At 35.6% G+C, this 24,137-nt stretch overlaps 1 protein-coding gene across 4 annotated transcripts in view; it reads right to left on the bottom strand.

The window, feature by feature from the left end:
* The window catches only part of STRN (striatin), a 113,803-nt gene that overhangs the window by 17,946 nt on the left and 71,720 nt on the right, over positions 1 to 24,137 (bottom strand). Inside the window, exons 7-14 of one of the 4 annotated variants that reach the window (XM_067703264.1) lie at positions 22,799 to 22,934; positions 18,933 to 19,043; positions 15,880 to 15,966; positions 15,265 to 15,408; positions 11,093 to 11,229; positions 5,913 to 6,088; positions 3,773 to 3,820; positions 2,878 to 2,999 (exon numbers count right to left, since the gene is read on the bottom strand). In XM_067703264.1, the coding sequence (XP_067559365.1) occupies positions 2,878 to 2,999; positions 3,773 to 3,820; positions 5,913 to 6,088; positions 11,093 to 11,229; positions 15,265 to 15,408; positions 15,880 to 15,966; positions 18,933 to 19,043; positions 22,799 to 22,934 (961 nt within the window). The remainder of the gene's footprint in view (positions 1 to 2,877; positions 3,000 to 3,772; positions 3,821 to 5,912; positions 6,089 to 11,092; positions 11,230 to 15,264; positions 15,409 to 15,879; positions 15,967 to 18,932; positions 19,044 to 22,798; positions 22,935 to 24,137) is intronic. The other 3 variants (XM_067703265.1, XM_067703266.1, XM_067703267.1) reach the window with 3 other exon arrangements.

Raw genomic sequence — 24,137 nt, 5'->3', positions numbered from 1 at the left:
CTTGTTAACCCTCACAATGAGTCTATGAAGTGGTACTTTCAAGATGGATCACAGATGTTAGATTTAAAATGTCAATGGTGTTATCTGACCTATATCCTCTCTTAGTCATACCATAAAATATTTATTGAAGATAAACTATGTATTAGGCACTATGCTAGATGCAGGGGCCATGCAGATGATTAAGACACAGTACCATCCTTGTCTTCAAAAGACAATGTGGTAAGTACAATAATAGTGACAGATACCAGTTACCATGGAGAGTGACTGGGATGAATGAAAGCTTCTTGGAGAGAATGACACCTAGAGTACAGATGTTGGCCAGTCAAAGGACAGAGGGAAGGCATTGCTGGCAAAGGAGGCAGCTCCTACAAAATCACAGAAGGAAAAATAGCATGCTATGTGGGGAAATTTATAAGAAAGTCAGTATTACTGGACTGTGAAATTTGAGGCAAGAAGCGGAAAAGGTGAGAGTGGCTAGTTTATGGTGGGATTTCTATGACATATTAAAGAAATTATCCTAAAAGCAATAGGGAACCACTGAAGGGTTTCCCAGGAGAAGCAGGGTGAAGTAAGTATTTAATAAGGTAACTTTGATTATAGTGTAGAAGACAGATTGGAAAGAATCAAGATGAAGGCAAGGGGACTGTTTCAGAAGACTGGGAGAGTGAAGGTGAAGACCCAGACGAGGACAGTGATAAAAGGGGCAGAGCAGGAGTAAATTCAAGAAATATTCAGGGGGAGGTAATTAATAAGGTATAGATAGTAAAACGGTACAAGGAATCAAGGATAACTCTTAGGTTTCTAGTTTGGATAATTCTGGTAGTGCCACCAACTGATAAGAATACATGGAAAGGGAATTCCTTGGCAGTCCAGTGGTTAGGACTTGGCATTCTCACTTCGATCCCTGGTCGGGGAACTAAGATCCCGCAAGCCACGTGATGCCACCCCTGCCCTCCCAAAAAAAAAATATATATATATGGAAGAAGAAACAGTGCTTGTAGGGATTTATGTACAATGAGACAGCCACTTTGAGATGTTCTGTAGGTAGTCTGAAGCCTAAAGAAGAGATTTATGAGTCAATAGCATATATAACCACAAAGTGGATTCAATCTACCAAAGAAGATGTGTGCAATGCAAAGAATGAGTTAGGGTCTGGCCTTGATAAATGTTAATATTTAAGGTGAGAAAAATAAAAGGAGTTTATGATGGACAGGGAATAGAAACTGTCATAGAGTTAAGTGTCAAAAAAGCCAATACTGAACAGATTTCAAAAAGGACAGAGTGGTCCACAGTTTCAGATAGTCAGTATATCCAGTAAAATAAGGACTGTAAAATACCCCTTGGATCAGCCAAATTAGGTAGATACTGATATCTTGTTATATTTAAGTGGAACAGCCAGAAGATAGAATGCAGAGGGATCATACACAGGGAAAGGACATGGAATTAGTAACTAGTAATTGTGATTCCTAGACGATATCACCAAAGAGACAGAGGAATGAAAGAAATGAAGGAAAGAGAGACTAAACAAAAGCCAGAGAGGGAAATGGAGTCAGAAAAGGCTTCCCCTTGGGCTTCCCTGGTGGTGCAGTGGTTGGGGGTCCGCCTGCCGATGCAGGGGACATGGGTTCGTGCTCCGGTCCAGGAGGATCCCACATGCCGCAGAGCGGCTGGGCCCGTGAGCCGTGGCCGCTGAGCCTGCGCGTCCGGAGCCTGTGCTCCGCGATGGGGGGGGGGCCACAGCAGTGAGAGGCCCGCGTACCGCAAAAAAAAAAAAAAAAAAAAAAAAGAAAGAAAAGGCTTCCCCTTGCCCAGGATGGGAGACACTTGAATTTACTTACATGCTGAGGGGATGGAAAGAGAACAAAGAGGGTAAAGCTTCAGATGAGGGCAAGAGAGAGCAAAAGAGAAAGAGTCAGCCAGAAACAGAGAAGAAGAATGATATTAGAGTGAAGTCTCAAAGGAAACAAGAGAATGAGGTCAAGAGCAAAGGGGAAGGGCTGGCTTGGGACAGAATGAGGTCAACCGATATCTGGTACAGGGATAAAGTAAGTAAGGAAAAGCATGAAACAGATAAATCTGTAAGAGAATTGTGGAGGGAGGGGGGTGTTAACCTTCACAAAATATATGTTAAATGCTTATTAAATAAATGTGAGAAGAAACTTTTAGTTACTGAATTTCTTATCTTTACTTAGGTTTATTAGTAAAATTAATTAAATGATAACAAAAATAAAATATGGTTTTATGACATATTTGACACTTCATACCATTCTAGAATTTAAGGAGAATTTTAAGAGGAAACCAAAATAGTTCCTAAACAGTTTTTGCAAGGGAATTTACGATAATATCTAGTGACAGATTATAATACAGTTTTTTGTTTCACGGTGCTGTTCCCAAATCTAAAGGGCACTTCTTAATTTTTTAAAGCCTTTTAAATATTTTGGTGCCATACACTTTAAAAATCATTAGCCTCTATACCCTCCAATAATTGATCAAGAAGACGATGCCATCATTCATTTTCCTTCAAAGTTATTTGTCAAGAATAGTGACAAAATATGATTACAGATTAGTAATAATGTATCAAGTACTGTACAGATGCCTACAATGAAGAAAACAATTGTCAATCAAGCCAGCATTTCCAATCAGTAAGACTTCTGGGGGTGGGAACTGTTTTCTTGGGAAAAATACATTCTTTTGTCTTTTCTTTTAGCATTATGTATAGCAAATTGATTCCCAAATACAGGAGTCCTTTTTAACAAAATAAATACATGGTTCCCTTTCACCAACTTATTTTCAAAAACATCTCATTTTATCCTTATATATGCTATGTAAAATGCATAAAAAGAAAATATTCTTTCATATCTTTGGGGAATCACATACCGTAAGAGTCATAGGGATCGATGTTGGGGTTGGTGGTGTTCCAGCCCTGGATCAGTCCGTCAGTCCCGCCACTATAGCACTGTTCACCATTGCTGCTCATCACCACACAAAGCACTGGACCTCTGGGAAGGAAAATCAATTTGTATTCTCAAAAATCTATCTGATAATAGGACTTGGTAAAAACAAGAATGCTTAATTATTCAAAAGGCTTTCTCTTTTTCTGCTTTGGATAACAAATAAAAAACTATCAAAGCATTATTCATTTTTCTTCCTCTGCTAAACCAGTGGTTGGTAAACTATGGCCTATGGACCAAATCCAACCAGAGGACTGCTTTCGTACAGTCCTCAAGCATTTATGGTTTTTACATTTTTTAAAGGGTTGTAATACAAAACCAAACTAAAATCAAGAATGTACAACATTAAATATGCAGCCAGCAAAGCCTAAAAACATTTACTAATTGGCCCTCTATTTATAAAAAGTATGCCAACCTCTGTGCTAAATCAAGTGAACAGGTACATTCCTTAAACTTAAATGGAAACAGGAAAAGCGTGCAACATGTGATCACAATAAAAAAAGTCTCAGATATTTTTAAGGAAAAAAGATCAGGATTTCTCATGGTTAAACTTAATTGCCTCAACTTCATTTTAAGAGAGATATATACATCATCTACACATCATGCAAATAAAATCTAATTTCAGCAAGGACCCCAATTTGGTAGTGATAAACTTGTCTCTAGCACTATATTATCTGCCAGTTTCTTTTACATTTACAAAAAACACTACAAAATACAAAAAAATACATAACACAAATACATACGTGAAAGAAAAGAAAATATGCTACTTAGGCTGATTTACAATGACGTTGATTTAACACAAAGAAAAAGCACATACTTACTTATGAGCTCTGAATGTATAGATAGGCTCCACATCAAGAGAAGTGCTCCTAAATCAGAGAGAGGAGGACTTTTACCACTCTAAGTTTTCAGTAGTAAACAGTATGACAATGTATGTCATAAAATTGCCCCTAGAAATACCAACACTATGTTGGTATTTCTCAACCCCAGTACACAAGAAAGCTTACTTAACACGGATCACATATATTTGTGACTTCAAGAAACAAAATTCTTGTTTAGTAACAATACCTTGTTACAGCGCTTTTAGCATTGTCCTAATCTATTTGACTAAAGGAAGAGAGAGACTCACTCGGGAAAAAACATGGGCTTTGAAGAGATAAACTTCTGGATTCAATTTCCAACTCTGTCACTAACTGGCTAACTTTAGGCAAATTATTTAATCTTTTGGAACTCCAGATTCCTCTATGTTTGAAATAAAACAGAAAAATAGGGATAACACCAAATATTCACAGGATTAAATGAGATTCTACATGGTAAAAGAGCCTAGGACAGAACCATACACATAGCAGAATTTCAATCAAAAGTACTTTAATTGCCTTGCATTTGCATAAAGGTTAACATTCCTGTCCTTAATACCTGCAGAAACTGTCCAAATCATCAGATTATTCATTACTCAGAACACTGAGTATATGGGTACTCTACAGGGCCTAATACTGGCCATGACTGATAATGGAAACTCGATTTAAAATCGGATTGCATTGTAGTTTTTTTTAAAGGCATATGATATCTCTCCTCATTACCAAAGTTTTAAGTTCAAAGGTAAATAGGCTACTGTTACTTGCAATGTGAAGATGTTGATACTAAGCTATCACCAGCAAAAAATTTATTTCAATATTTTTCTAAATTTTCGTCAAGAATATATGATGAGACATTCACATTCTCTGGTCCAGTATGATGTCCACTGTGACTAAAGAACTTGAAAGACAAAAGGCACAATTTATAACCAAGAAATACTTCTTCTCTGCTGAAGACACCTAATCTACATGAGGATTCACTTGGCTTTAAGCAAGATCTGGTTGAGCTATCTGATGAATCAAGTATTTTATCTAGTTTATGTATGACTCACAGCAGGAATGTCATTGATCTCTTTTTTTGTTTTGTTTTGCGTTACGTGGGCCTCTCACTGTTGTGGCCTCTCCCGTTGCGGAGCACAGGCTCCGGACGCGCAGGCTCAGCAGCCATGGCTCACGGACCTAGCTGCTCAGCAGCATGTGGGATCTTCCCGGACCAGGGCACGAACCGGTGTCCCCTGCATCAGCAGGCGGACTCTCAACCACTGCGCCACCAGAGAAGCCCTGATCTCTTTTAAATTGGGCAATAGATATTCTCTACCAGTAGTAAAACTTCCATAATCTCCTCCATTTGATGTTCATTTCTACTCTTTAATAAAAGAGGTGTCCAACACTGTAGAGGGGCCCTTGCTGGCAGATGCTGGGTTCTGGACCATGTGACCCAAGGAAGAAAATAGAGGAGTTCCAATAAGGACCCCACCAAGTGGGATCAGGACTAGCGTGGTGACTGATAAAAGGGATTTATACCAACTCATGTCTGTCCATGCTTAGAGAGGAACCAAGAGGCCAAGGCAAGTATTAGCGGTTAAGTGAGAGCAACAACAGTGTCTTTCAGTCTAGACATTTTGGTCAAGGTCAAAAGAAAAGACCAAAGAGAGGTCTCTCACCTCTCCCTGTCCCCCCATCCCCCATCAGCCTTCCCTCCCTCCCACTCCATAAGTCCAAACCTAGTAAACAACAGGACAAGCTTGGGGTGCGGGTTTGATGATTTTAAACATGCACATACCTGTTTACAACACCAGCAGAAACCTTCAGTGCAGATAAAGAGCTCCCCAAATGTGATAGTTATTTAAAACACTGTATTACACTGATTACAATCAGCATTCACAAACCATCAGATAATACCGTTTCTCCCTAAGGGTCAGTTTTCCAACCTAAATTAGCTTGTGAGTATGAAGGGAAAAACACCCTAAATTATGTGACATGGTAAAGAAGAAAGAATTAGAAGAGAGAATTGGGGAACTTAACAGCAAATAATAAAGTAAGCATTTCTCTTCTGAAAAACTATTAATTAAAATATTTAAATACAGTTAAAGGAGAATATTCTCACTTTTTGGCTGGGGCTGTTTTCTGCAAATTCCACATTTTTAACGTGTGATCCTCTGATGCTGTTATCAAAACAGGCTCAATGGGGTGGAAAGCAAGGGCTCTAATGCCATCGAAGTGACTTCTTAATGTAAACTTAGGGTTCCATGTCTTCCTCAACGCATCTTTATTGTTTGCTATCTATTAAAGAAACAAAAGAAAAATACCAATACATTTAGTTCAGGATGGGAAAAAAACTATATTTCAACATTAATTCTTACTGATTTGTCATCAAACCATCACATTTTGCAACTTTCAAAACAATATAATTTTTAAACATAAATAACCAAATCAATAGGCAAAATTAGCAATATGTTAACGATGGTTTTCTCTGAAGAAATATGAACGCTGTAATAAGAAAACAGGCAACATAATTCAGTACAGAAAGAGGATCAAATAACTTAATAACATAAAATAGATCTTCACTAAGATGATTTTTTAAAAAGACAAGAAATTTCAACCTAAATTATAGAATAGAAACTAACTTTGGGTAAGAGTTGAAAAACTAAGTTATCTTTAAACCTGTTAACATTACAGAATATGATACTTCTGAAATTTTCAATGCTTTCTGACAAGAGCTAAATTTTCTTCAAATTGGTAACAAAGTTTATAAACCAGAAACATAAAATGTTAAAACTGGAAGAGACAATCAGATATTACAAAAAAAGATTCCACTGGTAAAATAAATATATTATTATGTTCCTTTTCGCCACAGAATCTGCATCTCAACAACTGAAAAAAATGCACTTTTTTTCATTCCAAGTAATAGAAAGCCAAAGAGGTTAGTATTTGACTTTACACAAGCACCATGTATGAACTCTTCACACTCCAAGGCTAACAATCATGCTAGGTTTAAGCAACAGTGGGGCAAGTATTGGTAACACACTGGAGAAATGTAACCATACTTACAATGACAAAAATCATCAATGATACTAACAATAGCTGCTATTTTGAGCCTTGTTCATTATTTTGCACATTATTCCAGAAGGCTTAACATGCATTAACTCAGTTAATCCTCACAACTCTATGAAGTAGGAATTAACATTATCCCCACTTTACAGACTAGGCATGTTAGGGAAAGAGAAGTTAAGTGACTTGCCGTCTAGTAAATGGAGGAGTCAGGATTCAAAATCAATCAGTCTGGCTTCAGAGGCTATGTATTAATATAAACTATACTTCAGAGCCCAGAAGTTTAGAAATCTGCAGAAAAATCTGGACAGGACATGTCACAACTGGGGCAATAAGTGAAGACAAAACACACTATGCAAGGAACTACTCTAAGTGGGGCTGGTTATCTTTGGGGCAAGCGGGGCTGTGGGGGGAGGTGAAGAAGACAAGGGCAACTGAACTCCTGCCCACTCTTATTAAAGAGCTAAAAGGTTTTCATATGTAAGAGCACTTAGATTCCTTCCGAGCATCTTAATGTGGTAGGCAGCCACTAACATAGTTCCCGATCAGCCCACTTATTTTTACCTCTGGGTAGTCGCCTTCCACATTATAGGGCTGCTCTGTATGACTAACAGCATACAGTAGAAGCTGGAACAAATTACTTCCAAAATTAGGTTATAAAACCTTCCATCTTGAGTGTTCCTGCTCTCTACCTTTTCAGGTGTGCTCACACTGGGAGAAGTCAGCTGCTCTGCTGAGGAGCCCACAGAGAGGCTCACGTGGTGAGTAACTAGTCTCCAGCCAACAGCCAGCAAGAAACCAAGGCCTTCTAACAACTACGTGAGTGAGCCTGGAAGTAGATTTTTCCCAAGTCAGGTGTGTGTAAGACTGCAGCCCTTGCCAACGTCTCGAGTACAGCTACATGAACAACCAGAACTACACATCTAAGCTGCCCCCAGACTGCTGACCCACAGAAACTATGAGATATAAATGTTTATTGTTTTAAGCTGTTAAGCATGGTGCAAGTTGTTACATAGCAATAGACTGCTAATATGCTTAGTAAAACTAGGAACTACTTTTAGAAACAAACACTAAGTTTTCTAACAATTAAGAGCTCTGAAAAAAGAATGAGCTTTCTCTAGAGAGAGGACTGAGTTCTATCATGTATTAGACAAATTCTTTGTGGAGTTAGTGCAGAGGGAACAAAAGCATCTAATGGGAAGTTCTGCTTGTGGCCACGATGGACTAGATCATTAGGACCAACTGTGTACTGAGGACAGGTAGAAAAGCAGAGCTAAAAATAAAAAATTCAGATCCAACGAAATTGTGGGGAAAACCCCCAGGATCCAGGGGAAGACAGAGGCCTCAGGAAGTGAGCCTGATCTCTGGAGCTGTTTTCCCCAGAGGGTGTTTACTGATTCCAGAGGAGGTGGCTGAGAGGCTGAGCGGTGCTTCTGACAGCTTTGCAACGCAGGGGGATATAAACTGGTGTCCAGGGCCTGCCAAGACAGTAGGGCTTAGCAGACCACCTTGCTTTAGGTTTTAATTTCAAGGGCCTGTATCCTACACATAAGAGTGAACTGGAAGAACACCAGCCCTTACAAAGACCATAGATCAGCTTTAGATCATCTCAAAAATTGAAAATGAAGTCAGGTGATCCAGATTTCTAGTGGCTGCAGACACCTGAGAGAAGAAAATTAAAATATACTCTCTGGGGGAAGATAAACTTAGGCCTGAAGTTATTTCTACAGACAATTTTTCAAATACAGTTATTTGGGCATACTAAAAAATAACTCTACCCATATGAGATAACACAGCATAGATGAAAACAAGCAGAAACAACACATAATAGTAACAGAACTACTGAGTCTCTGATTCAAACTTTAAAATAATCATGCTTACTATGTTCAAGAAGATAAAAGACAAGATTGAAAATTTTGGAAGAAATCTGTAAATCATTTTAAAAAAGTAGTTCTACAAGCAAAAAATATAAGACTTCAATAGATGAGTTCAATTGCAGATTACACATAACTGAAGAGAGAATTAGCTAACCAGAAGATGAGTCATTTAAAAAATCTAGACTGAAGTACAGAAAAACAAAAGATGGAAAATATAGAAGGGGATCGGAGAGAGAGAATATAAAAAGGGGATCTAACAATATAACTAGAGTTCTAGAAGGAGGGGAGGAGGGGGAGGAGGGCGAGAGGGAGAGGAGGGAGGGAAGGAGGGAGGGAGGGAGGTAGGGAGAGAGAGAGGGAGAGAGGGAGGGAGGGAGGGAGGGAAGGAGGGAGGGAGGGAGAGAGGGAGGTGTAAAAGCAGTATCTGAAGAGAAATGGCTGAGAACTTTACAAAACTGATGGAAACATATTAAGCCAAGAAGCTCTAAGAATTTCAAGGAGGTTAAATAAAAAGAAAATTAAACCTTAGCTGACAATCAAGGCATAGAGAAATACCAGTCACAGAAAAAAATCAGATTACCATTGAATAACCAAAAATAGAAATGACAGTTGACTTTAGCAGAAAACAACAACAAAATATAATGAAACAATATATTTAAAGCACTAAAAAATTTTTTGCCAAGTGAAATTCAAAATCAGAGATGATAGTTAACCTACTCAGGCAAAAAGACAAAGACAATTTAAGAAAATCAGAAACTAAGAGAACTGGGCACCAGTAGATCTTCACTAAAGAGAAATATTGTGTTCTTAGAGTAAAAGAAAAGTGATCCCAGATGGACAGTCAGATATGCATGGGAGAATGGAAAAAAGCAAAATAGATAATTTAAATGGGTAATTCTAACTGACTATTGAGTGTACAAAACAGAAGCTTGTAGGACATAAATGTATACAGAAATAAAATATATAACAAGACTGACATATACGCAGGGTGAGAGTTTTTTAAGTAAAGTGTTCTAAAGATCTTTGCATGTAAAATTTTGATCAGGATGTGTGTGGTAATCTCTAATTTAAAAAGTAATGAAAGAGTGCATAAACTCCAAATAATGGGGAGGGGTGAATAATAAAAAATAATCAACCCCAACTCAGGCAAAAGTAGGAGAAAAACAAACACAGCACAGGTGGCACAAATAGATGGCAGGATTAAATCCAAATTAAGGATTATATCCTTAACTATTTTAAAAAGAAATGGACTAAATGTTTTCTAATTTAAAAAGGTTGTCAAAGGTCAAAAAATAAAAGCCAACTAAATGGTGCTTTTAAAAGACATGTAAGATATAAGGATATGAAAACACTGAAAACAGAAATTTCTTTTTTTTTTCAAAATCTGTATCACATATGTGGAGAATGGAGTGCAAGGGGCCATTTAGATTAGGTTATTATAGTAGTTCCAGTTGAAGAAAAAATGGACTAGGAGGGGAGGTAAAAAGACGTACTATATGGATTTCAGTTGTTTTTGGAGGTAAAACCCAAAAGACTTACTAAAGGACTTAGCATAGAGGGAGAGAGTATTTGATTTGCAGGAAGGAGTGAGTGGCGAGGGTTCCTCTTTTGAGTACTTCCAAGGTTCACTTAGGGATCCATCCTACATCCTCCATGTGGCAGGAGCTACATTGTATTCCCCAACAAAGATAATGAATATCAAAGTGAGAGGATTTTAATGAAGAGTTAAGATAGGCTGTGACTACTTTATGAAATAAGCAATTGTTTTTCTGATAATTGATTATGATGAACAATTATAAAACAACTGTATTTGAGATTAAGTAAATGCATGCATGCATAAAGGTGTAAAGATTCCAATTTTGGTCCAAATCACTGACAGGTCAGCCTTAACATCTGGAAAGCATCCTGTACACACCCTTGCCTAACAACAGCTGAAACTACTTCTCAGCAGGATACTGATGATGTATTAAAGAAGCAAGACAAATGTTGCCTTTAGGCAGGCATGAATTTCAACTAATCACTGGTGCCCTAAAACATAAAACAAAATCCAAATTTGGTGACAGAAAAGGGAATTCTTTCCCTTATCTAAAACCAATGAATAAGCTATACTAATTTATGAATTTAGGTAAAGCCCATAATTTTAGTCACTGCATGATGTGAAAAGTATTATTGTTTATTTTTATAATATATTCATATTTTCAAAGTTTGTGATTAAAACGGAACCAAATTCTACACTTGTGAAGAAGTCTTACCATCGTCACTTTTTCTATAAAATTAACTTTTTATTTTTAAAAAATAAATAAAAACAACAAAACTAAAAAAAAAAAACAACAACAACAAAACTAAAACTACTACTCACATCATAAGTTAATGAGTCTGCTTCATTGGCCACTGTAAGGCCTGCCAATTCTCCAAGTCCCAGTTCACTTTCAAGGGTTTCATCTGCTCCCATGATGAATGACTTCCCAGAAGAAGGAGGAAACGTCAGTGCTTCCACTGAAGGGGGAATACAAAAGAAACATTAAAAAAAACATGTAAATAGTCAACAATTAAGTCTCATAAGGGCATGTCTACATTTGATTATTTTTAAATGCTTTTAAACACAGTAAAATTCAGTGAGCAGAAAATCCTGAAGAATTACTTAACTTTGTCATCATCTAAGAAAAGTACAACATGAAACAAATCCATTGTCCTTTCTTTTTCACTATAGAGAAAAATGTATAAATGTATAAAAGAAAGTAGGTTTTCCTCACTTGATATTTCATGCTAATTACCCAATTGATTTCTATCAATTATTAAAATATGTACAACAAGTGATTCTGAATACTGCTGGCTGCATGCAAAGTAAAATTGGTTAATTCTATAACCTGAAGTAATATGGAAAATTTCAAATGAAAATGGTCGTAATTGTAAAATGTGCCTATATAAGGCAAAACTAGTATGTGTTGTTAGAACTCAGGATTACCTCTGGAGAAGAGGGAAGGGGTAGTGTTTGAAGGAAGCACCATCAGGACTTCTAGGTCCAGGTAATGTTCTGCTTCTTTACCTAGGCAGTGGTGACATGGTTGATTTCCCTTTGAGATCATTCACTGAGCTGCACTCTCAGGACTTCAGCAGTTTACTGTAGGTATGTTATATTTCATTTAAAAAGATTTATTTCAAACAAGTTTTTTAAAAGTGTCCATTTGAGGGCTTCCCTGGTGGCGCAGTGGTTGAGAGTCCGCCTGCCGATGCAGGGGACACAGGGGGTTCGTGCCCTGGTCCGGGAAGATCCCACATGCCGCGGAGCGGCTGGGCCCATGAACCATGGCCACTGACCCTGCACGTCCGGAGCCTGTGCTCCGCAACGGGAGAGGCCACAACAGTGAGAGGCCCGCGTACCGCAAAAAAAAAAAAAAAAAAAAATGTCCATTTGAACACTTTTTATAAATGCAAATTACTCTGACAAGCCATCAGAGGTAGCTCTCTAAATAGTTTTCTACAGGTGGTTACTTTACTGATGACAAACATTTATGAGTTGATTAGATGAATTTAGTAGTTTAAACTTCGTCTGCTAAAGAAGTAAATTAACTTTTTTTTGAAAGAAACAATTTTATTAATCAGTATATGCAGAAAATAGATTTACAAGGTGTTTTTCAGTTTTACATTCAATCATATAATTTTAGATTCAACCATAAATATTTGTTGAAGAAATGAAAGAACAGGTACGTGCTTTTATAAATAGTAGTGGCAGGAACTCTACTCAAAATCCTTATAAGAACAAAGTAGAGTATAAATTAATAAGACATTTTCAAATCACCATGTGATAAAGCTGCAATAATAAAAATGGGTTTTACCCAAACATACCATATATCCTATGACGGGTTCACACAACTCTAAACATTTACTAATAAAGAGTGGGAATTATTTAATTTAGAACAGCAATTTTTATGCCAAAATTTCAACCAAATGATTCATGTGAGACTATGAGGCTAGGTCTTCAGCCAGGTGATTTTTTGTTTGTTTTGCTTTCATGTCTAATATTGCCGGATAACTTTGTTCAGGTGCGAAATAAAAATGGCTCTTCTCCCCAAAAAAGAAACTAAGATTTGTGGGATTTGGCCATACACATTGTGTGGGCTAATTTAACTAATGTTCTAGGAATGGCCAAGTAAAACCTGAAAACAAAGGAAGGCAACAACTGCTTCTACACACACCAGTGGCTAAGCCAGCAGACCTGAGGCCCAAAGAAAGAGAGCACCAATGGGCATAACTGTCGTTGATTGATCTCTAAGAGACCTTAGAACTTGCAACTATAGGTCGCATTTCTATCTGGTAACTAAACATTACTGGCTCTAACCAGCTTTTACAAAATGATTTAACTATGCCTCTTAAGTGTGGCATTGCCTTCTGAATCATTATGATAAAAATAAAGTAATAAACTTCTACAGCACACACAAGCTACGGAAACTTTTTCTGAAACTGGACTGGAGACCAAGAAGCATCAGTCACAGGCAATGAAAGCTACAACATATTTCTTAAGTGCCTTTTCTATTTCTGAAAATCCTGCACTGAGGGGGAAGACTTAGGACCAATCTTACAGATCCTAAGTTAGATATTCAATGCTTCAGTTCTAAGATTCTTAACATTTTTTTTTTCCTATCAAGGGCACTTTCTTTGCTTTATATCATCCTTTTTTGTACATGTGTCATTTAGTACATATTCTGCCTCTATTATTAGAATTCTGCAAGATGAAATCTCTGATAAAACTCTTTTGGAGTTATTAGAATAAGAGAAAAACTAACTTTTCTTCTTATCTAGACCTGACCTTAGAATAAATGAAATTGATTAAAATTCTCACATCTGTAATTGTCAACTGAATGAATATCCTAGTGAACAGCAAACATACCTATTGAGGCCTATGACTTCACATCTTAATTCAAAAGACACACGTCTACATCAAATAAATTGTTCACCTAGAATATAAAGGCGTAACATGTGGTTTTTCATTATTTAACGTATGGAAAATGAATTTCCAGTATACTGTAATTAACTCTAACAAATAACTAACCATGTAATGGTCAAACAGTTCACTGAAAAAGTATTCCGAACATGAAACTCTATTCATCAAGGTCCCGTCAGTTTATGTCTCTCTAAAACATAGCTGAATTTAAAGCCAAGAAAGAATAAAACATATGATTTTTCTGTGGCTTTTTCCCAGGTTGTTTTGTTCATTAAATGATAATGTGAAGAGGCGTATCCACTGCAAATAATTACAATATTTAAATTCAAGGAAATTTTAAAAAATAAAATTTGAAGTATATTCATTAATCATTAAGATTACTTTTATGTCATTCTGGACTTTCAGCTAATGTAAATATATATATTTTAAAATCAATTTACATATATACATTTATAAATAGATATATCAGAACTTAAAAGGCAGAAAACTGTATTTATGCACCATAAGACTGTACTGTAAAAAACTGGGAACAACCTAAATATCCAAAAGGGGCGGACTTCCCTGGTGGCGTGGTGGCTAAGAATCCACTTGCTAATGCATGGGACATGGGTTTGAGCCCTGGTCCGGGAGGATCCCACATGCCGTGGAGCAACTAAGCCCGTGCGCCACAACTACCGAGCCTGCGCTCTGGAGCCCGTGAGCCACAAATGCTGAGCCCACGTGCTGCAGCTGCTGAGCCCGTGTGCCTAGAGCCCGTGCTCCGCAACAAGAGAAGCCACCGCAATGAGAAGCCTGCACACCACAGTGAAGAGTAGCCCCTGCTCACCAGAACTAGAGAAAGCCTGTGCACAGCAACGAAGACCCAATGCAGCCAAAAATAAATAAATAAATGAAATTATATATATATATATATATATATATACACACACACACACACACACACACACACACACATATATTTAAAAAGGGGGGAATGGTTAAGAATAAAGTCTAAAATAGAATAATCTTAAAATTATAATTATGAAGATTATTTTTATGATTTCATATAAATAAATAAAATTGAATTATTCTACATGGTGACTATAACTCTGCAAAAAGTATATGCACATAGACAAGGACTGAAAGAGAACAAGAAAAAACAGAAAGTAGAAAATGTGGCTAGACCTTCAGGTGTCTTTTTTCCCTTTTTCATTTGTAAATGATAAATTGCTTAAATATTTTAAAATATTTACGTGAGTCTCAAAGTAAACATTTCCTATTTATAGTAATAATAATTTAAAGTAATTTTCTCATTGTTGGAATGGTATAATTACAACTACCTGTGTACACACCAAATACATGGCTTCTGTGGCGCTAGGGGATATTCTAAACTATAATTTAGAGTTGATTTTTAAGTTTATGCATCTTTTTCAAATCTTAGAGATTACAGTTGGAATCAAACCCCCTTGAATATAAGAAAGCCTACATATGGGGAGTATTACATAGTTCAAACATTTGTAGAATAAAATTCTTCTCTTAGAGAGCCCTTTCTAATAATTTATATAAGTACATCCAAGTGCTTTTTGTGCTCCAGTGTCTAAAATACTTGCCTTCATCTGCCCTATTTATTTCATGTTCAGGAAGCCTGGAGCTGCTGGGTCTGGAAGGTGAACCCACAGATGGCTGCAATGAGGGAAGTTCATCAACATCTCTCAAATTAGCAAGCATATCTTGCAGTTTTGACCTATTGGGCCCTAGCCCCCAAAAAGGGAGGGAGAGAACAAAAAAGAGGAAATAGAATTATCCAACTGCATCAAAATGGAGTCATAAACCTTACATCTGCCGACATTCACCTTTAAAACTACCCTACTATATTATATTAAAAAGTAATTATTTTCTAAGTTTTCAAATTATTTTAAAAGTTTATTATCTCTTGAAAAAAATTGTGTTTTACATATATTTTTTAGATTAAGCTAATGGAATAACATCACTACTTGCATGAAAAAATGCTCATGTACAATTTGGACCATTAAAAATAATATTATTCTATAATCCTTGTATACTGCTCTAAACGCAGACAGATACCACAGACTGTGAAGCTACTGCGTACATTGAATTAAACAATCACATTCTTTTTTGTTTGTTTATATTAAGTTGCATTCATTGCCTTACGTCCTGAAGCTATGGTATCTGAGGTGAAGTATCAGGCCCTGCCAATTACTTACCTGTACTTTGATGCTGCATTCTCCCACATCCCTGTTTTGATTGTTTTATATAGGATAGAGGCTGAAACAGATCTTCAGTAGTTTTTCCTGTTATAAGTTTAATTAAGAATGGGAAAATCTTACCCATAGTCCATTATGTTATTTTTCCTATACCAGCAAAGAATACAACTATTTTTAAGCAATTTTAACTACTACCTAGAAATATATTCTAAGACAGTATGATTGAAGAACACAATTTGACTGGAAATATTTCTACTAGACCATATTAAAAAGACTCAACTTCTTCCAATGAGTAACAGTTCAATTTTAAAAATACCCATGGTGGTTTATGAATTAATGCTCCATATATCAATTCAAAGCTTTCCTTCAGTTCTATTTTCATTTTAAGTCTTCCAGTTCTGTTTTAATCTTGTCTTCACTGGTTCCCAGACTATCATTTTATCAAGATAACCTGAACTGATGATGATAAACAAAATGTGCTGAACATCAGTCTACAGTCCCTCTCTCTTCAGTGAAAGACATTAAAATTTCTCCTCCTAAAGAATCATTTTTCTTCACCATACTAAAAAGCTACGTGCCATATGCCTGAATAGTGATCAAGATCCCCAGGTCCAGGAAATCCAATAGCTTCTATTAGCAGGAATACTGTTCCAGTCAAATAGTGCAGTTTTAGACCTTAAATGCTAAATTCCAACTATAGTGATGCCTTGATATTTGACAAGAACCTAATAATAAATATAATAGTAGATGGATTCTACATAAGTCCTGGATACTTTTCCAACTCAAAGATCTTTTACATTTTAAGACATTCATTATTGTAGCATAATGGCTTAAATATATCAACTTTAAGTCAATCTGACGATTAAAATATTCTCCTTGTTTCTTGTGTATGACAGACAAATATTCCTTAAAATTTCAGTTTAACTGCTTTTATCATGGCTCTGAAAAGCCATAACAAACCATGTCTCACTATTGTTTAAGATTAAATTTTTATCAGTATTTTTTTTTGTTCTTCTGAGAATGCTTATTTTGTCCTTTTTTTAATAACATTTTTATTGGAGTATAATTGCTTTACAATGGTGTGTTAGTTTCTGCTTTATAACAAAGTGAATCAGTTATACATATACATATGTCCCCACATCTCTTCCCTCTTGCGTCTCCCTCCCTCCCACCCTCCCTTCTAGCTGGTCACAAAGCATCAAGCTGATCTCCCTGTGCTATGTGACTGCTTCCCACTAGCTATCTATTTTACATTTGGTAGTGTATATATGTCCATATATGCACTACCACTCTCTCACCTTGTCCTAGCTTACCCTTCCCCCTCCCCGTGTCCTCAAGTCCAGTCTCTAGTAGGTCTGCATCTTATTCCCGTCTTGCCCCTAGGTTCCTCATGACCTTTTTTTTTTTTTTAGATTCCATGTATATGTGTTAGCATACGGTATTTCTTTTTCTCTTTCTGACTTACTTCACTCTGTATGACAGACTCTAGGTCCACCCACTTCACTACAAATAACTCAATTTCGTTCATTTTTATGGCTGAGTAATGTTCCATTGTATATATGTGCCATATCTTCTTTATCCATTCATCGACACACTTAGGTTGCTTCTATGTCCTGGCTATTGTACATGGAGCTGCAATGAACATTGTGGTACATGACTCATTTCGAATTATGGTTTTCTCAGGGTATATGCCCAGTAGTGGGATTGCTGGGTTGTATGGTAGTTCTATTTTTAGTTTTTTAAGGAACCTCCATACTGTTCTCCATAGTGGCTGTATCAATTTACATTTATTTTTTAATAAAAAGTATAAAACGTTCTTATGTTTTAATATTAAACCTTCCTCACTTGGATTTAATTTACATTGAGAAGGCATCAAATGTCATTCTCTCTCAGTTACATAATGGTTGGTACAGTACTAACATCAATAATGGCCACTGACTTTTTATCCATTAAAGCTAAATACTTGTAAATTCTAAGATATTTTAAATAACGATTTAGTATTTATCAGTAACTACTAGATTGTAAAAGAATGACTGGTCTTTGATAATCCCTAGCATCACTATAGAAAGAGAAAAAGAAAAGGCATATCCTTCCAGCCTTTTGCAATTTTAAACACATGCCTCACTCAAGTTGGATTTTAATCCTACTTTACACTACTTTAATATCCCAAAGGATGAAATTCCTATTGCCATAAAAGGGAGACCCATGTCCATACTGTCAATAACAGTGGTAACACAAGGAGATAGATAGTTCAGCCTTGCTCTCCTAAAAAGGTGTTTAAGATGGTTTTCAGGGATGTTTGAAAGCTTTTGTATTTCTATTTTAAATACTTAACTAGATCTATTGTTAAACTTTATTAATAATTCGAATAAGTTATACAGATATGATTCATAGGGCTAGAAATTTCATTTTAACTTCCATTTTTGATGTGGCACTCATTTTGTTGAAAAAAAAACAAACCTAATTGGTAATATTACAAATGAAATTGGCCAAAAATTTAAATTAGAAAAATAAATACTTAAAAAAAGTTGTGTATCTGACTCTGTGCCCTGTATAGAATATAGTGATGAGAGCAAATGAACTGTGTGTTATGAACACATAGAATATTCAGGGGTAGAAATTAACTTTGTTTCTGTCTCCAAGGCTTAAAATTATAAGTAATAATTTTGGTGGCTTGCCAGAGAGTCAGTCACACTCGATGAGATTTAAAATTGTCAACAGTGAAAAACCATTACTGTAATTAAAGCACATCTAATTTTAAAAATCAAATGATCAATATGTTTGAAAACATAGTTCCACATACTCATGACACTCTGGATTTATTACTGGAATATATTATAATTCATAATTATACGCACAGCCTTTTTTTTTTTAAAGTTCATAATCAAACAGCTAACCATTTAATTTCAACCCCTGAGAACAAGTGAAAAGGAAAGAGGTCAGGAGCAGAAAAGAAAAAGAGTAAGTAGTTTTAGGAAAACATTGGAGAAAAAAATTGGGGGATATGAAAGAGGTAAGATTTATGATTTATAGATACAATGTTTTCCACTTACTCTTCACCCCCTTTTTCCCCTTTCTCTCCTTTTTGTATTGTTCCTTGAGTTTGGTAATTACTCCCTGGTCCACATTCCAAGCTTCAGGCATGAGACACTGGTCTTCCTTTTCTAAACAGAGTGAAACAAATGAAACAGCCTTTTTCAATAAAATATTGAACAATATTCAATAAAATATTGAACAGTGAACAGTAAATTCACTGTTATGTCAATGGATGGACATAATAACCATTTTCTTCATAGTAGCACTAATTTTAAGGTCATTACTTATTCATTAGATAGATACATGTCACATAAAATATAATATCCAAGAAACAAGTGATCAATTCAATTTCCTAGGTAATAATATCAAATCTCTCTTGAAATAGACATAGAAAAAAAAAAAAACCCTGCAAATTTGAGCTACTTATAGTATATTAAGCCCCCAAAGTCCATATTCAAGAACCCCTCATTTTCATCCCATTTTCTGAATTTCATTAGGATTGACTCACAAAAAACCCATTTCTTATTAAGTTATGTAATGAAAGAAGATTAAGCATTTGTACAAAATAGTCTTCAATGATCTTTTCATTTCAAAAATTGTATATTTTTGGCATGTGTTTATCAGCAAATGATCATTTTTATTTTATAGGCTTTACAAATAGCACTTTGTAAACTTATTAATCAACCCGGCATTCAATATTTAAAACAATTTAAGTGACCTGTTAATTTAAAAATATTTAAATCAGGAAACTGAGCTTCTAGTAAAAAAGAAATTCAATCAGTAATTTTCACTATTTCAGGAGTAGAAAATTTAAAGAGTAAATATGTTATATATTTTATACTTACTATAAAATAATTTACTATATGCATATGATGTTATATAAGTGTTAGCTTAGAACACTCACTTGAATTCAAGACTCATACATATACCCAATTGCTTACTCTATATTTCTATTAGGAAGTCAAAACTCAAACCAAACATACATAACCAAACTCCCAATCTTCCCCATCCAATCTGTTCCATCTACAGGGTTCCCCATCTTATTTGAAGGCAATTCCAGACTTCCATTTGAGCAGACCAAAAATCTCCCTTTCTTCCAAACCCCACATCAAATATTTCAGGAAATACCGTTTTCTCTACCTTTAAAACACACCCAGAATCTGACCACTTCTCAGCAAATCCACTACTTCCCTAACCTCTGTCTCTCGCTAGAATTACTGCAAATGTTTTCCCACTCTCCCCTCCAAGTCTATTGCCAACATTGATTGCCCTGGGTAGTCTATTCTCAACACAGCAGCCAAAGTGATGCTTTAAAACAAAAGCTGGATCATGTCACCTTTCCAGCTCAAATCCTTCCCATGGTTCCCCATCTCACCAGTGGTCTACATAGCTCCAGTTGATTTGATCATTTCTTACTATATTCCCCTCAGAATCACTCTGCTCCAGCCACTCTAGCTTCTTTGAAGTCCTCAAGCATACCAGGGCTACGGCTATCTTAGGGCATTTGCTCTGGTTTTCTTCTTCTTGAACACTCCTTCCCTGGATACCATGTGGCTAACTCCCTCATCAATGTTGTCTTTTGTTCAAATGTTACCCTCTCAATGGGCCTTACCATGACCAATCTATTTCATATTGTAACCTGTCCCACTCCACCTGAACCTGACCCCAGCACTCTCTATCCCACTTACTCTATTCTACTTTTTTCTATTTCCCATAGCATTTATCATATTCTGACATACTATATCATTTATCATGTTTGTCTCTTACTGCTATATCCTGTTAGTAGAATGTAGGACCACAGGGGTAGGGATCTTCACCTAGAAGACTTGGTACATAGAAGGCACGTGATCAATATTTGTTCAGTGATTGGAATAAACCAAAATGAACCAGAATAAACAGAAATCTGTCTATTTTTAACAAGTTTCAATCCACAGTTTAAAAAACAGATAATTGGGTCTCTGAACATAAACTCAACATTTTTATTGAGTTTTTATAGGCTAAACATTTTTATAGATCTAACTACCAATATATTCTACTAACAACAGTAGAAACAGTCTACTTTTTTCAGAAAGTCTAACAATCAAATATGTTAATTTTCATCAATCACATCTTAATAATAAATTAAACTGAGTTGGCTCTTGGATCCTAGAATGTCTTCAGTTTTTTAAAGTAAAAATTTAGCTATATCATACTCTTAACTAGGTGTCATACTGATAACAACAGTAACGGAAGATCACAGGAGAACTGTGGTAAAATCTATTTGCTTGTGAGAAACTAAGGAAATTCTTAGCATAAGCACAGTAACTTTTTTTAGGGGTATGGGGAACGGATAAAGGAAGCCCTTAAAGTGATTTAAATGCCCATTCAACTAAACAGGATTTGCAATCTAGTTTTGTTAATTGATTAAAAGTGAAATGACTTGAATTTGAATTATAAAATCCTTAACACATACAAGGCCAAACTTCTGGTAAAGAAACCTTCAGTCAACTGAAAGATTCCATTCACTCATACTCATAAACAGAAATGTCCAAGACACTACTAAAGAGTGAGACAGCTCAGATGTGGGAACAGTCACTCATTTTCACCAGTAAATTCACAGCAGGTTACAGACCTGTATCACATAATACTCTGGGCCATGACTCACACCTTAAAGCAAAGGAAGTTATGAAGGGACAATGCAGCTGTCTTTGGAGAAAAATGAATCCCAATTACCCTTGCAATAAGACTGGCAAAGAAAAGGCCAACTATCATTTATACAGATGTGTGACTCCTCAGAGAATGACCTCAGTGTAGCACGGTGGATCTAACTATATTGGAAGAATTGTTGCCTAAAATATCTAAATAACTTGATACATAAGCTCAGTAAGGAATAAGACAGGAGAGAGATTTGTTTTACTTTAACTTCCCCTGGTTTCCAAACTTTGTTCTGTTGGGGAAAAAGAAAAAGCCAGTCACTAAATAGCCATTATATTCTTCAATGACTAAGTAATTATCCCAAATAATTCTTCAAATATTTACCACAAAAAAGGAAAAGAAGTGGCATTATTGCTATCAGAGTCCCTGAAGGTAAAGCCTCAAGGAAAAATTAAGATAGTTACTGTTTCCCTAACCTTATCTGTCTTTAAAGTACACAGACTGTAAGCCAAGGGAATCCTGGAATTCTTCAACCTCCGAAGAAAATTTTCTCATTCTCAGTATCTACATGTCTTCTCTCTGTCTGTCTCTCTCCTTCTCTCACACACACACACATACACACACCTGATAGAACTGATCACTTTTGAAGAATTTATCACAATCCTACCTTACTGATAGGACAATTCATTTCCAAACGCCTAGAATGATCTGTGCTGTGGAAGTTTTCCCTAAAATACTTGTTTGAACTCTTACTAGATGTTTAAAATATTAAATCTGTTTAGAACCATTTGTGCAAAAAAATTCTATGCCTTGTACAAAATGATGAAACTTGACTAAAATGAATGAATAACTACAACTTTTTAACTTATACTTCTTTTTGCACAGAAAATGCCAAAGATGAGATCTCTAAAATCCTCTACTACATTCTCATACTCAATTTCCACAAAATCTAGATTTGCAAGTTCTACTGTCTAGGTAGAAAACAGAGAACATCCTATATATGAATTCAAATTATTTTCATACAGTATTGCTTATGTTAAAAGATGAGGTAACTAGTTGTACAACCTTCTTTAAGCACACACACACATACCCTGGAAAAAAGGTGACAATAGAAAAAAGTCCACAGAATGTTCAACATTTCAACATTACAACAGATTTAAAGTGTTCTTCAAGATGTTGCCCTCCTAGTAAAATATTAGTTTCGTTCATTTACATAACATCTCTAGTTGGATCCAGTATGCTTCCTTACCCCAGTCTGTTCCATCGCCTGCACTTCTGGATTCATTGTCTCCTTCTTCTGATGTAACCAAAAAGTCAAACTCCTTTAGAGCTTCTTTTGTATCTCGATCTTCACTGCTATCAGGCAATACTTTTTTCCTAACAATCTAATGAAAAAAACATGCTCAATTAAAATATTAGGATATATTATGGGATTAATTTAAGTAAAGAAGACTATATCCTTTTACCACTGAATGAGAAAATCCAATTATTTTCTTCAGAAAATGCATCTTTGTTGTGTTAAATAACTGTAATACCTATCCAATTCAGTAGAAAACACAGATGTCATTTTAAAAAGATATACATTATACATTTTAAAGTAGTGATTTAAACTTTGTTAAATGATGGCTTGTTTGTTTTAAATAAACAAATGGAATCATATATTGAAAACACTGGAATATAAGACATGCATTTAAATTACAGATAGATGAAAAATGTCCCTGACATACTGTATTATGAGAACCACAACCAAATCTTACATTTCTTGGATGCAGTCTGTGCAGCGAGCAGATATTCTAATCTAACCAAAGAAAGAACTACTTCATAAAACATTGCAAGAGTTTTTCAGAATATAACCATGATAAATTTTAACTCTAGTACATCATTCCCTTACAAAAGCTAAAATCACAAAAGCTACAAACTCAGAAATGCATGCCACAAGATTGAGAAGGTATTCTGTGGGGCAGGGGGAACAATGCCCATTATTATTTCTACTGTCCCAACCTTGCATCAATTTCCTCTAATAATTGTCTATATATTCAAATTTTTCTTCAAATATTGATCTTTTAGAGACATAATCTAGATTTAATAGCAAATCTGACAAGGGCCATTATGTCTCATTTTTATACATTTAGAAACACCTCTGGAATCATAAGGTGAAGAGATCAAACATGAGAAAAGAGAAGGAGATGGGGAGGAGGAAAATGACCCAGAGTGTAATGCAAAGAAAAATCAAATTCCAATACAGGGCAAAGAACAAGAAAGGACAATGAACATATGTAGCTTTTTGAAGAAAATGCCTGAAGAAAATAGACTTAACACAACCAACAGCTACTAAGAGCCTTATGTTTCTGTATTTTCTTAGTTGAATCTATTGAACTATTTTTGATTAAAGAAATAAAATAACATTTTAAGAACCTGCTTGTTCTACTAAACATTTTAACAGCATAATTTTCAGCCATTCTCTCTCTATACAGCACTGCAATAAATCTTCTAAGTCCTGCTTATACATTGCTACATAGAGTTAGATTTTTAAAGTCTTTTGGCATGTAGCTATTATACTGCAGCTGTGAAAATCAATGTAATATATA

The sequence above is a fragment of the Pseudorca crassidens genome, chromosome 14, assembly GCF_039906515.1.
Source record: "Pseudorca crassidens isolate mPseCra1 chromosome 14, mPseCra1.hap1, whole genome shotgun sequence".
In the NCBI taxonomy this organism is placed as follows: Eukaryota; Metazoa; Chordata; class Mammalia; order Artiodactyla; family Delphinidae; genus Pseudorca; species Pseudorca crassidens.
Note: the sequence above shows the minus strand (reverse complement) of the source record. Positions and strands in the feature narration are given on the sequence as shown.